The sequence below is a fragment of the Lucilia cuprina genome, chromosome 6 (genome assembly GCF_022045245.1).
Source record: "Lucilia cuprina isolate Lc7/37 chromosome 6, ASM2204524v1, whole genome shotgun sequence".
In the NCBI taxonomy this organism is placed as follows: Eukaryota; Metazoa; Arthropoda; class Insecta; order Diptera; family Calliphoridae; genus Lucilia; species Lucilia cuprina.
This window is the reverse complement of record NC_060954.1, coordinates 6,267,460-6,280,238: the sequence shown is the minus strand read 5'-3', so window position 1 is coordinate 6,280,238 and position 12,779 is coordinate 6,267,460. Positions and strand designations below refer to the sequence as shown.

At 29.1% G+C, this 12,779-nt stretch overlaps 1 protein-coding gene across 1 annotated transcript; it reads right to left on the bottom strand.

The window, feature by feature from the left end:
- Positions 1-873: 873 nt before the first annotated feature.
- LOC111683376 (neuropeptide-like 1) lies at positions 874-5,649 on the bottom strand. Its single transcript, XM_046955794.1, has 3 exons — positions 5,596-5,649; positions 1,563-2,238; positions 874-1,273 (listed from the first exon to the last, which is right to left on the bottom strand). The coding sequence occupies exons 1-3, from the start codon at positions 5,647-5,649 to the stop codon at positions 933-935; spliced, it is 1,071 nt and encodes a 356-aa protein (XP_046811750.1). The 3' UTR covers positions 874-932.
- Positions 5,650-12,779: the final 7,130 nt, after the last annotated feature.

Below are 12,779 nucleotides of genomic sequence, written 5' to 3'. Positions count from 1 at the left end.
ACTGAACTAGAACTGAACTAGAACTGAACTAGAACTGAACTAGAACTGAACTAGAACTGAACTAGAACTGAACAAGAACTGAACTAGAACTGAACTAGAACTGAACTACAACTGAACTAGAACTGAACTAGATCTCACATAGAATACAGCTAGAAATGAACTATAATATAGAACTGCAATTCTTTCTTAGTTTAGCCTCTGTTTTTAAATTCCTTTGAAATAATGGGAATTTATATAAAAAATATTGTTATATTAAATGTTTCTTTTAACATTCCATCTCTTGTTATTTTTTGGCATTAAAAAAAAGTACAAAAATTTGTCAACAAAAGCATCATGTCTTCAATTTCTTTTTTTTTTACATATTCTATATTACATTGATGTTATTGTTGTTTTTTTTTTGCCTAAGTAATACACATCTATTAAATTATTTGCTAAAATAAATTGTATTCAAATTTGAATACAATATACAAAAGTATCAAACAAATTGGGGAGAAAAAAAGAAAAAACTCAACAACCTAAAAGTAGGCTTTTGTTTCAAACAGATTACAATTTTTGTTCACAGCCTAAATATAGACTACAAATGTTGTTTGTGTCTTTGTGTGCTTAAGTGTAGGTGTTTTGCATTTGTGTTGTTTTTTTTGTTTAGTTTCTTGTATGTTGTTAAAACTGGGTGTGTGTGCAAAATTACATGCTTCAATTACAAATTCCACAAATCAAATACTACGTTTTTTTCAAGGCAAGGGAAATTTTATTGTGCGACACACAACACAACAGAACAGAACGTAACCAAAAAAAAACTTAATTTTGAAATTCAATCAATTAAATTAGAATTTGCGAAACGAAAACAAGAAACAAACTGAACACATTTTAGGAGAAGAAGTAGAACAAGAAGAAGAAACTGAAAAGATAGCACACAAATCACCGCCATTTACTCATACAAATTGCCTGGCACGTCCAGAACGACTAAAACGGCCTCCACCTACACCGGAACCAGCGGTACTGCGCAAAGCCCTATACGAGGGCAAAAATCCCGAACGATATACAGCACCTATATGACGTTTTGAGGGTACCGGCGCAAAATGTCCCTCCTCTTCCTCATTCTCCACCTCATCGGCAGTCGCTTCCTCAGCTAAATCTTCAGCTACACTATGACTGTCAACGGCTTCGTCGGGCAGATGGTTGACAGTTGTTAGTGGCGTTAGATCTTCATCATCTAGATTTTGTAGTAAATGTGCATGTTCTAGGCCAAATAGTTCAGGATCCTTAGAGGTATCTTTTTGGTTTTCAATTTAAATTTTTGTTTTTTTGAGTTTTTTTTTTGTTGTTAGGTGGGTTTAGTAGTAGTAGTATTTGTTTTGGGTGTTATATGTATATATAAATAATTTGTTAAATTTTTAAGGCATACTTTTAGGTTTTTCTTAAGATAAATTATTTTCAGTATTTGTATATATATATATATATTATTTATATTATCGTTTATATTATATATACAAACATATATTTTCATTTTTTGCTTTATATATATTCCTTTTATCTCCTAAATTTATAATAATAAGACTCACCTAAAAATCTCTTTTGGGCCCTGCCGAAATCATCCCAATCTAAATCGGCATAAGTGCCATAGTTCCAGTAGTAAGCCAAAGGATCAATATAATTATTATACTCAGCTGGCAAATACACATCATCTTCGGAACGCTTCATTTGCACACCACCATGCACGGGCGATCCCTTCAAAGCTCCAATATTACGTTTTTCGGCGGCATTATTATACATACGCGAGTTATAACGTGCCACTGAAGCTAAATTCCTCTTGGGATCATTACGATTACCCAACATACCCAAACGTGCCATGGTAGCCAAGTTACGTTTACCATTTTGTGGCAATTGAAAATCTCTAGCTAAAGTGCCAATATTACGTTTGCCATAACCCATTAAACCACCCGAACGTGCTAATGCTCCCACATAACGTTTGTCCTCGGAACGTTGATCACTATCGGGCATTATCTCAGGATCGGGTGTGGGTAATTGTCCATTTTTAGCTAGTGTAGCTAAACTACGTTTAGCTGCTGCTGCGGCTGCATTATTGTTGTGATGCAAAAGACCCTGAGCTGCTAGAGCGGCCACTGAACGTTTATCTTCTTCCAAATAGTCCATGTCATTGTTGAGACTTTGTTCTTCACCCTCTTCGAGCTGGCGTTCACGTAATATGTTGCGTAGTTGGTTGCGCAAAGAAGCGGCCTATAAACAAATTGAAGAATTTAAAATTGGTTAAGTTCTCGTTTCGATCTAGTTGAATATTAGTTATGCTTTCGATTTTTAGTTCTGAGCTTTATTTTTATTCAAGTTGAGTTAAGTCTAGTTCAGATTTAATATAATTCTAATTGACTTTTACTTGAGCCCTAGTTCCATTTTAGTTGTAATAGAGTTCTATTTCAATAACACCTCATTAAGCTTCAGTTGGGATCGTGATTAGTTATAGCTAAGTTCTAATCCAGTTGTAGTTGCATTGTATCATAATTCTAGTTGCCTTAAAACTGAGTCTTATTTGATTTCTAATTTAATTCTAATTGAATTCTAGTTGAGTTACATTTAAGTTCTACTTGAGCTATATTTATGTTGCATTCAAGTTTCACTTGAAATTGTCTAAATTCTAGCGCACTTCTGAATCAGTTCTACTTAATTTTTAATTCAGTTCTAGTTAAGCTGTAAATCAGTTTAGTTACAGTTGTAGTTCAGTTCTAGTTCTGTTTTAGTTGTAGTTCTGTTCTGTTCTGTTCTAGTTCTAGTTCTGTTCTAGTTCTGTTCTAGTTCTGTTCTAGTTCTGTTCTAGTTCTGTTCTAGTTCTGTTCTAGTTCTGTTCTAGTGAACTAGAACTGAACTAGAACTGAACTAGATCTGAACTGGAACTGAACTAGAACTTACGATTTTTTTAACTTTATTAAAAAAATTAATTTAAAAGTGATAACTACATATTGTAAAGATGATTTTTATGGAAAAAATCATTAATTTTTCTAATTTTATTAAATTTTTTTTCTTAAAATTACCGACCACTCTTTAAAGTAAACACACAGTTTACTAAAACAACAATTTTAATTAACTAAACAATAAAAACAAAAACGCAAGAAGGTACTTTATTCCCACTTATTATCATGTAAAACAACAACAAAACTGCAACTGACTACTACATTTAACTCTACTATCATGAATTAACTTTCCGTCATTTGAAACAACAAAAACAACACAACATCCCACTAATCTCTTTTCTTCGACCGTTAACCACCACTACTATTAAACACTAAAAGACACTTTTTTGTTAAAAGTTTGCAATAACAACAACAACTTAACCTTGAACTACTCTCCTTCTGCCTCTCTTTTTATTATTTCATAAAAACAAAAAAAGCTCCGGACAGCAGCCACCTTCAAATATTGCAAGATAAATACACACTACTTATGAAAAGAACTCCGGCTATACACCAATAATTTTAAATAACAACAAAAACAACAAACCACAGAAAAAAGCTCCGGCCAGCAGCCACACAAATTTGGCAAAAATTTTGAGACATTTCGGCAATAACAAAAACAACACTACATTGCAATACATTTTTTCAAACCTCTTGCTCCACTACATTTGTTCTTTTTTCCAGAAGCCGACAACCAACTTTAACTTCAGCCACCAACTTTTTTCACAATTTTCACACACACTTTTTACTATTAAATTTCATATTTTTCATTAACTTTTTTACATAATATTGTTAAGCATTTATTTATTTATAAATTTATATAAAAATATTTACCAGTTCTTTAGTTTAAATAGCAATAATTAATTAATTACCACGAGCACTTATTAAAAACCGACAAAACAATTGTAAAATTACGCGCAAACTGAAAGAAAACTGTCAAAAATATTTGATTTGTTTTGTCATGATTATTAGTGTTGTTGTTGTTATTCATGCTTTACTCTAATCTCTTATAAGAAATGTATGAGTGAGTGTGTATGTATGTTTTGTATTGAAGGAAGAGTTAGTGAGAATGGGAATGCAATGCTTTTTGCATTCCCACTTTTCAACCTCTTTTAAAAACAAGAAAGGGAAGAAATATTTGTACCAATAATAACAACAACAATATGGAAATCAATTTGACAATTTTTTGTTATTGTTATTATTGTTTTTAAGAGTTTGTGGTATTGTTAAGTTATTGTTGTTAATATTTGTTGAAAAAATAGGGAAAATTAAAAGAAATAAAAATGAAAAGAAATAATTAGAACTAAAGTACAACAATTTTTTTTAACTTTATTAAAATTTTTAATTAAAATTTGATAATACAATTATGAAATTATATTGTTAAAATTTAATGAAAAAATTGTAATTTCTCTAATTTTATTAAACTAATTTAATTACATACATACGTATGTATGTACATTCATAATTTATCAAAATTACCGATCACTCATAAAAGAAAACATACAATTTACTAAAACAACAAAGCTAACAACAGCAGAACCAACTTCTTTTTTACTTATTTTGTAAAACAACAACAAAACACCAGCTGACTGCCACTTAAAACACTACTATCAACTATGCATTAACTTTCCGGCATTTAAAACAACAACAAAAACAACACAATATGCTACTAATCTCTTCTCTCCCTTTTGCATTACTTTTACTTGTTCGAAAAAAACTACGGTCGTTCACCAACAATATTAAAAACACTAACACAGTTTTTCGTTAAATTTTTACAATAACAAAAACTACAAAAAACATGCACTACTCTCCTTGTCCCCCCTCTCTTCATTTATTATTTCATAAAAAACAAAAAAAGCTCCGGCCAGCAGCCACCTTCAAATATTGCAAGAAAAAACACACTACCTATGAAAAGAACTCCGGTCTTAAGCCGCTAATTTTAAATAACAAAAAGAACAAAGCAAAGAAAAAAGCTCCGGCCAACAGCCACTTAAATGTTGGCAAAAATTTTGAGACATTTCTGCAATAACAAAAACAACACTACATTGAAGTACCTTCTATCCAGCCTCTTGCTCCAAAGCCAACAGCCACCTTTAACTTCAGCCACCAATTTTTTTCACAATTTTCACACACACTTTTTACTATTAAATTTCATATTTTCCATAAACTTTTTTACATAATATTATTAAGCATTTATTTATTTATAAATTTATGCAAAAATATTTACCAGTTCTTTAATTTATACAGAAATAATTAATTAATTACCACGAGCACTTATTAAAAACAGACAAAACAATTGTAAAATTACGCGCAAACTGAAAGAAAACTGTCAAAATATTTGATTTGTTTTTTCATGATTATTAGTGTTGTTGTTATTGATGCTTTACTAAATTCTCTAATAAGAAATGTATGAGTAAGTGTGTATGTTTTGTATTGAAGGAAGAGTTAGTGAGAGAATAAATAAAAAAAGTCAAATTTATGTCCACATTGTTGTTATTGTTATGCATATTTCATAACTAGGTGTTTGTTGATATGTTTGTTTTGCAAAGAGGTTGAGAAGTGAGAATAACAAGTGCATAGCATTACCATTCTTACATACTATTGCTTCATACAAAACATACACACTCACTCATACATTTCTTAAGAGAGATATTGGTAAAGCATTAATAACAACAACACTATTAATCATGATAAAACAAATCAAGTATTTTTGACAGTTTTCTTTTAGTTTGCGCGTAATTTTACAATTGTTTTGTCGGTTTTTAATAAGTGCTCGTGGTAATTAATTAATTATTGCTATTTAAACTAAAGAACTGGTAAATAAAATTATATAAATTTATAAACAAATAAATGCCTAATAATATTATGTAAAAAAGTTTATGGAAAATATGAAATTTATTAGTAAAAAGTGCGTGTGAAAATTGTGAAAAAAGTAATATGTTGTGGAGCAAGATGCTGGAAAGAAGGTATTGCAATGTAGTGTTGTTTTTGTTATTGCCGAAATGTCTCAAAATTTTTGCCAAAATTTGGGTGGCTGCTGGCCGGAGCTTTTTTTCTTTGGTTTGTTGTTTTTGTTATTTAAAATTAGTGAGTTATGGCAGGAGTTTTTTTAATGTGTTTAATAGTGTTTTTTTTTTGGCAAATTTTGAAGGTGGCTGCTGGCCGGAGCTTTTTTTGTTTTTTGATAAATACTGATGATGAGAGGGAAGAGTGTAGTGGATTGTTTGTTGTTTTTGTTATTTACAATTAGCGGCTGATGGACGGAGTTCTTTGTACAAGTAGGAAACCAAGAGTATGGAAAGATGTTACTGCAATGTTGTGTTTATTTTTGTTTTAAGGTGGCTGCTTGCCGGAGCTTGTTTTTGATTTTATGAAATAAGAAAAGAAGAGCGGAAAGGAGAGTAGTGCAAGGTTTTGTAGTTTTTGTTAGTGTATAAATTCAACGATAAAGTGTGTTGGCTAACGGCCGTAGTTTTTTTGGACAAGTAAAAGTAATGCAAAAGGGAGAGAAGAGATTAGTAGCATGTTGTGTTATTTTTGTTGTTGTTTCAAATCCCGGAAAGTTAATGCATAGTTGATAGTAGAGTTTTAAGTGGCACTCAACTGGTGTTTTTTTGTTGTTTTGCAAAATAAGTAAAAAAGAAGTTAGTTTGCCTGTTGTTGTCTTTGTAGTTCCAGTTCAGTTCTAGTTTAGTTCTAGTTCAGTTCTAGTTAAGTTCTAGTTAAGTTTTAGTTAAGTTCTTGTTTTAAATATTTGTATTTCTTTAAATTTTATCTATTTTATCAACAAACATTGACAACAATCACTTAACAATACCACGAACACTTAAAAATAATAACAATAACAAAAAAATTGTCAAATTGATTTTCATATTGTTGTTGTTCTTATTGTTATGTATATTCAATCCCTTCCTACTTCTTTGTTATTTAAAGAGGTTGAAAAGTGGGAATGCATTGCATTCCCATTCTCACTAACTTTTCCTTCATACAAAACATACACACTCACTCATACATTTCTTATAAGAGAATTTAGTAAAGCATTAATAACAACAACATTAATAATCATGACAAAACAAATCAAATATTTTTGACAGTTTTCTTTCAGTTTGCGCGTAATTTTACAATTGTTTTGTCGGTTTTTAATAAGTGCTCTTGGTTATTAATTAATTATTGCTATTTAAACTAAAGAACTGGTAAATATTTTTATATAAATTCATAAATAAATAAATGCTTAACAATATTATGTAAACAAGTTTATGGAAAATATGAAATTTAATAGTAAAAAGTGTGTGTGAAAATTGTGAAAAATTGGTGGCTGAAGTCAAAGGTGGCTTTTGTTAAAAAAAGGTATGCAGTGGAACAAGAGGCTGGAAAGAAGGTATTGCAATGTAGTGTTGTTTTTGTTATTGCCGAAATGCCGCAAAATGTTTGGCAAAATTTGGGTGGCTGTTGGCCGGAGCTTTTTTTTCGTTTTTTTAATAAATAGTGTTGATGAGAAGGAAGGAGGGAGTGTAGTGTAGTGCAGCGTTTGTTGTTTTTGTTATTTACAATTAGCTGATGATGATCGGAGTTCTTTGTACAAGTAGGTAACCAAGAGTAAGGAAATATGTTACTACAATCTAGTATTTGTTTTTGTTTTAAGGTGGCTGCTTGCCGGAGCTTTTTTGGTTTTATAAATCATTGTCGTGAAGAGCTTAAGAGGGAGAGAGTAGTTTTAGGTTTTGTTATTGTAAAAACTCAATGAAAGTGTGTTAGTGTTTAATATTATTGGTTAACGACTAAAGATTTTTTAACAAGTTAAAGAAAAGCAAAAGGGAAAAGAGAGAATCGTGGAATGTTGTGTTTTTTTTTGTTGATTTAAGAGACATAAATTTAATACATAGTAAAGTTTTAAATCGCAGCGGGCTGTAGTTTTGTTGTAATGTCAAATAGTAAGTGGTAAAGTTGTTTTTGTAGTTTTTATTATTTGTATGTTTACTTGTAATATCGGTAGGTAATTTTAATAAATGAAATTTCATAAAATTAAAGAAATTAATATTTTTTTCGATAAATCTAAAAAATCCTCTTCACGATATTCTAGTTCTATTTCTAATTCTAGTTCTGTTCTAGTTCTGTTCTAGTTCTGTTCTAGTTCTGTTCTAGTTCTGTTCTAGTTCTGTTCTAGTTCTGTTCTAGTTCTGTTCTAGTTCTGTTCTAGTTCTGTTCTAGTTCTGTTCTAGTTCTGTTCTAATTCTGTTTCAGTTCTGTTATAGTTCTATTCTAGTTCTGTTATAGTTCTATTCTAGTTCTGTTCTAGTTCTGTTCTAGTTCTAGTTCTGTTCTAGTTCTAGTTCTAGTTCTGTTCTAGTTCTAGTTCTGTTCTAGTTCTGTTCTAGTTCTGTTCTAGTTCTGTTCTAGTTCTGTTCTAGTTCTGTTCTAGTTCTGTTCTAGTTCTGTTCTAGTTCTTTTCTAGTTCTGTTCTAGTTCTATTCTAGTTTTGTTCTAGTTCTTTTCTAGTTCTGTTCTAGTTCTGTTCTAGTTCTGTTCTAGTTCTGTTCTAGTTCTGTTCTAGTTCTGTTCTAGTTCTGTTCTAGTTCTGTTCTAGTTCTGTTCTAGTTCTGTTCTAGTTTTGTTCTAGTTCTGTTCTAGTTCTGTTCTAGTTCTGTTCTAGTTCTGTTATAGTTCTGATATAGTTCTGTTCTAGTTCTGTTCTAGTTCTGTTCTAGTGCTTTTATAGTTCTGTTCTAGTTCTGTTCCAGTTCTGTTCTAGTTCTGTTCGAGTTCTGTTCTAATTCTGTTTCAGTTCTGTTCTAATTCTGTTATAGTTCTATTCTAGTTCTGTTCTAGTTCTGTTCTAGTTCTGTTCTAGTTCTGTTCTAGTTCTGTTCTAGTTCTGTTCTAGTTCTGTTCTAGTTCTGTTCTAGTTCTGTTCTAGTTCTAGTTCTGTTCTTGTTCAGAAATCCTCTTAATTTTACTGCGGTTCCTCTGAACTGTTTCTTTTTTCATGATTTTTCCCAAAAATCAGGTTTTCAGTCGGAAGCATGAATACTTACCTCTAGTTAACTGATTAAAATAAAACATTTAGTTTAAATTATTTTTAGATAGTATAGGAAGTGAAACATTGACATTTAGTTTATTTGACTGTTTGTTGTTGAAATAATTTACATACTTTTTGGGTTTTATTTTAAATATATTTTAAATAATTTTTAATTTTTGTTTTGTTTTTGTGAGTTTAAATTTATTTCGTATTGACAACATCAGACTTACAATTATTGTAAATATGTTTATTTATTTTGTTTTTTTTTTTAGTTGTGTTGTATATGTATATAGTAGTATAATATAATACTGTTGAAATTTCTTTTTTTATATATTTTAACATTTATTTTTATATATATTTTTTATTTAAAATTAAATATTTTTTTGATATTTTGATTTTAATAAATTATTGTCAATTTTTTATTACAAGAATTTTTTTTATAAATTTTTTTTTTTGGGATTTTTTTTGGGTACACAAATATTTTTTGTTTATTTTTTTTTTTTAAATTATTGTCTTTACTTTGTTTTTTTTTGCAAACAAATACTCTGTTTTAAAGAGTTTTTCTTTTCAAAATTTTATTTTTAAAAATTATTGTCCTTTTTTTCAAGCAGTTTTTTTTTAAATTTATATATAATTTAAATACATGCAATATAAATTATTATATTTATATATATTTTTATAAAGAAAAAATTATTGTCTTGCTTAAGTTAATAATTTGTTTTTTGGTTTTTCAATATTTAAATATCAAAGTTAGGAATTTATGTTTTTTTTTGTTTCATTTGCAATTATTGTCTTAGGTTCAAATTTAAAAACAAAAACTCTCACTTTTTAGCCTTTCTTATAATAAATAGCAGCCATTTTTTTCAAAGGGTTTTTTTCAGAAAAAAAAAATTTCAAAATTTTTTTTTAACATTTAAAAAAATTTTTTTTTTTTCTAAAATATTTTTTCTTCTACTAAATGATATTATTGTCCAGATATGTGGTAATTTAATAAATATTTAAGATATGATAATATTGATATATAAATGTTGTTGTTGTTTTTTTTTTAATTTTTTTCTGTTAAATATTTTCAAACATTATTTGTTTTTTTTTTAACACATTTTTAAAGTTTTTCTACTAAATTTTCAATTAATTTTCTTTAAATATTTTATAAATTTGTATAAATATTTATAATTTTTTTTTTTGGTATTTTTTTTTAATAATTAATTTAATAACGATAATTAGCATCATTACGTCGAAAACTTCTGCGATGCATGGCTGTTATACGTGGTGGTGTGCCCCAAGTATGTAAAGGACCATTTAAGGCTGCCGGATGTCTTAAAATATTCGGTGTAGCCGCTGAATAAGAGGGTAAATAGTTGGTATTAATACTGCGTGAATGTTCTTCGGTTTGTACATATTTTGGCCAGCGACCACGTATACCAGTAGCACCCCAATTAACCACAGGTCGATAGGGTAGAAAACATCGTTTACAAACGGCTGCGATGGGTTGACGCAGTCGCTCTGGTTGGGGGTAATACTCGACCTAATTATCCATTTCAAAGGGGATATTTGCAACCGTTATAAAACAATCAAAAAAAAAAAAAAAATATAGAAAACAAAATATTTGTAATTATTTGTTAGTTTTTTTAATGTAGAATAGATTTCTCTCACATTTAATCAAAAAAAAAAAATTAAAATTAAAAAAAATACAGTTTAATTTTACACATTTACACAGTTGCTAATTTAATTACTTGTTAAAGTTTTTTTACATAACTAATTTATTAATAACATTCTATGCTTTATATTTTACATCATACATAGCCATTGACATTTAATTTATTTATAAATTTTCATTACCATTCATGCAAGTTTGTAAGTGTAGCAATTAGTTAGTAGTTGTAACTAAAGTTAGTTAGTAAATGCAGCTATATATATTATCTTAAAGCATAAATTATTTACAATTTTTTATTTGGTATAGTTTTATTTGAATAGTTTATAGTTCAGATCATAATCTCTAGTTTTGTCTTGAAACGGCATTAAAAGCGTGGTCTACAGCTTGACTACAATCTGATCCATAGAGCTTTATCCAATGTTATACATTTTAACAACGGTTCTAGTTTTGATCGAGTTCAATTCTAATTTAGTTCTGTTGTAATTCTGTTGTAGTTTTAGTTCAGTTCGAATTCAGTTCTAGTTCTGTTCTAGATCAGTTTTAGTTCAGTTCTAGTTCAGTTCTAGTTCAGTTCTAGTTCTAGTTCAGTTCTAGTTCAGTTTTAGTTCAGTTCTAATTCATTTCTAGTTCAGTTCTAGTTCTGTTCTAGTTCAGTTCTAGTTCAGTTCTAGTTCTAGTTCAGTTCTAGTTCAGTTCTAGTTCAGTTCTAGTTCAGTTCTAGTTCAGTTCTAGTTCAGTTCTAGTTCAGTTCTAGTTCAGTTCTTGTTCAGTTCTAGTTCAGTTCTAGTTCAGTTCTAGTTCAGTTCTAGTTCAGTTCTAGTTCAGTTCTAGTTCAGTTCTAGTTCAGTTCTAGTTCAGTTCTAGTTCAGTTCTAGTTCAGTTCTAGTTCAGTTCTAGTTCAGTTCTAGTTCAGTTCTAGTTCAGTTCTAGTTCAGTTCTAGTTCAGTTCTAGTTCAGTTCTAGTTCAGTTCTAGTTCAAAATTTAACGGTTCAATGTTTGTGTGGTGAATTATTAACGGTAGTTGTCTTTACTAAGCCGTTTGTTTTTTCTTTACTTAGCACCCTAAACTATGCAACATATTATGTTGTAATAAGTTGAAAACCGAACAATATAGGAATTTTTCTTATTAGAGGGAAGGAAACTTACCTCCAATAAGAATTTTAAAAATTATTGGAAACTGAACATCAAATAATAAGGATTCAGAAAAATTTCCTAGGAATGATGAAAGAAATTATATAAGATTTTCTTACAATAATAATAATTTGATTTAATTCTTAAATTCACATATTGTTCTTAATGTTTCAAACAAATCTTTTCAAATTTTGCACTTCACCTCAAAAACAAAAAGTTGTGGTTGTATAAACAAATAAAAGCAAAAAGTTTTTTTTTTTGTAGCAAAAAGTTAAATAAAAATCATTAGTTTTCTTAGTAGTTTGCTCCAACTCTTGCAATGCTTTTAAATTGCAATAAAACCTCAATTCGTTTTTAAATTTCCTTTCTATGGAAAAAAGCAACAGCAAGGAAATTATATTGTTCTATGTAGTAGAAAACTAACAACGTCATCATTATCAGCAATAACTTTTATAGTTATCATCACCACACTATCGTCACCATTAACACATGACATTGTTCCAACTTATAAACTAATAAAAGTTTTTCTTTCTGTTCTTTCGCAAAAGACAAACTTAAATATAATACAGTGGAACTAAGAAGCATAATAGAAAAGAAACAACAATCTGACATACAATTATATTACATTCACACATACTACATATAGAGTAAATATTTGTATAACAGTTGACAGAAACTTTAGGCAAATTGAAAAGGTTTTCTCTCAAAGATAAAAAGAATAAATTTAAAATTAATTTCCATGAATAATTTATTGAAAGTAAAATAAAAGTTTGAAAACAGTTGCACATTTATGCTCTAATTCATTCTATTTCAGTTCTAGTTCGCTTCTAGTTCAGTTCCAGTTAAATTCTATTTTAGTTCTAGTTCAGTTCTATCTTAGTTTTAATTCAGTTCTAGTTCAGTTCTAGGTTAATTCTAGTTCAGTTTTAGTTCAGTTCTAGTTCAGTTCTAGTTCAGTTCTAGTTCAGTTCTAGTTCAGTTCTAGTTCAGTTCTAGTTCAGTTCTAGTTCAGTTCTA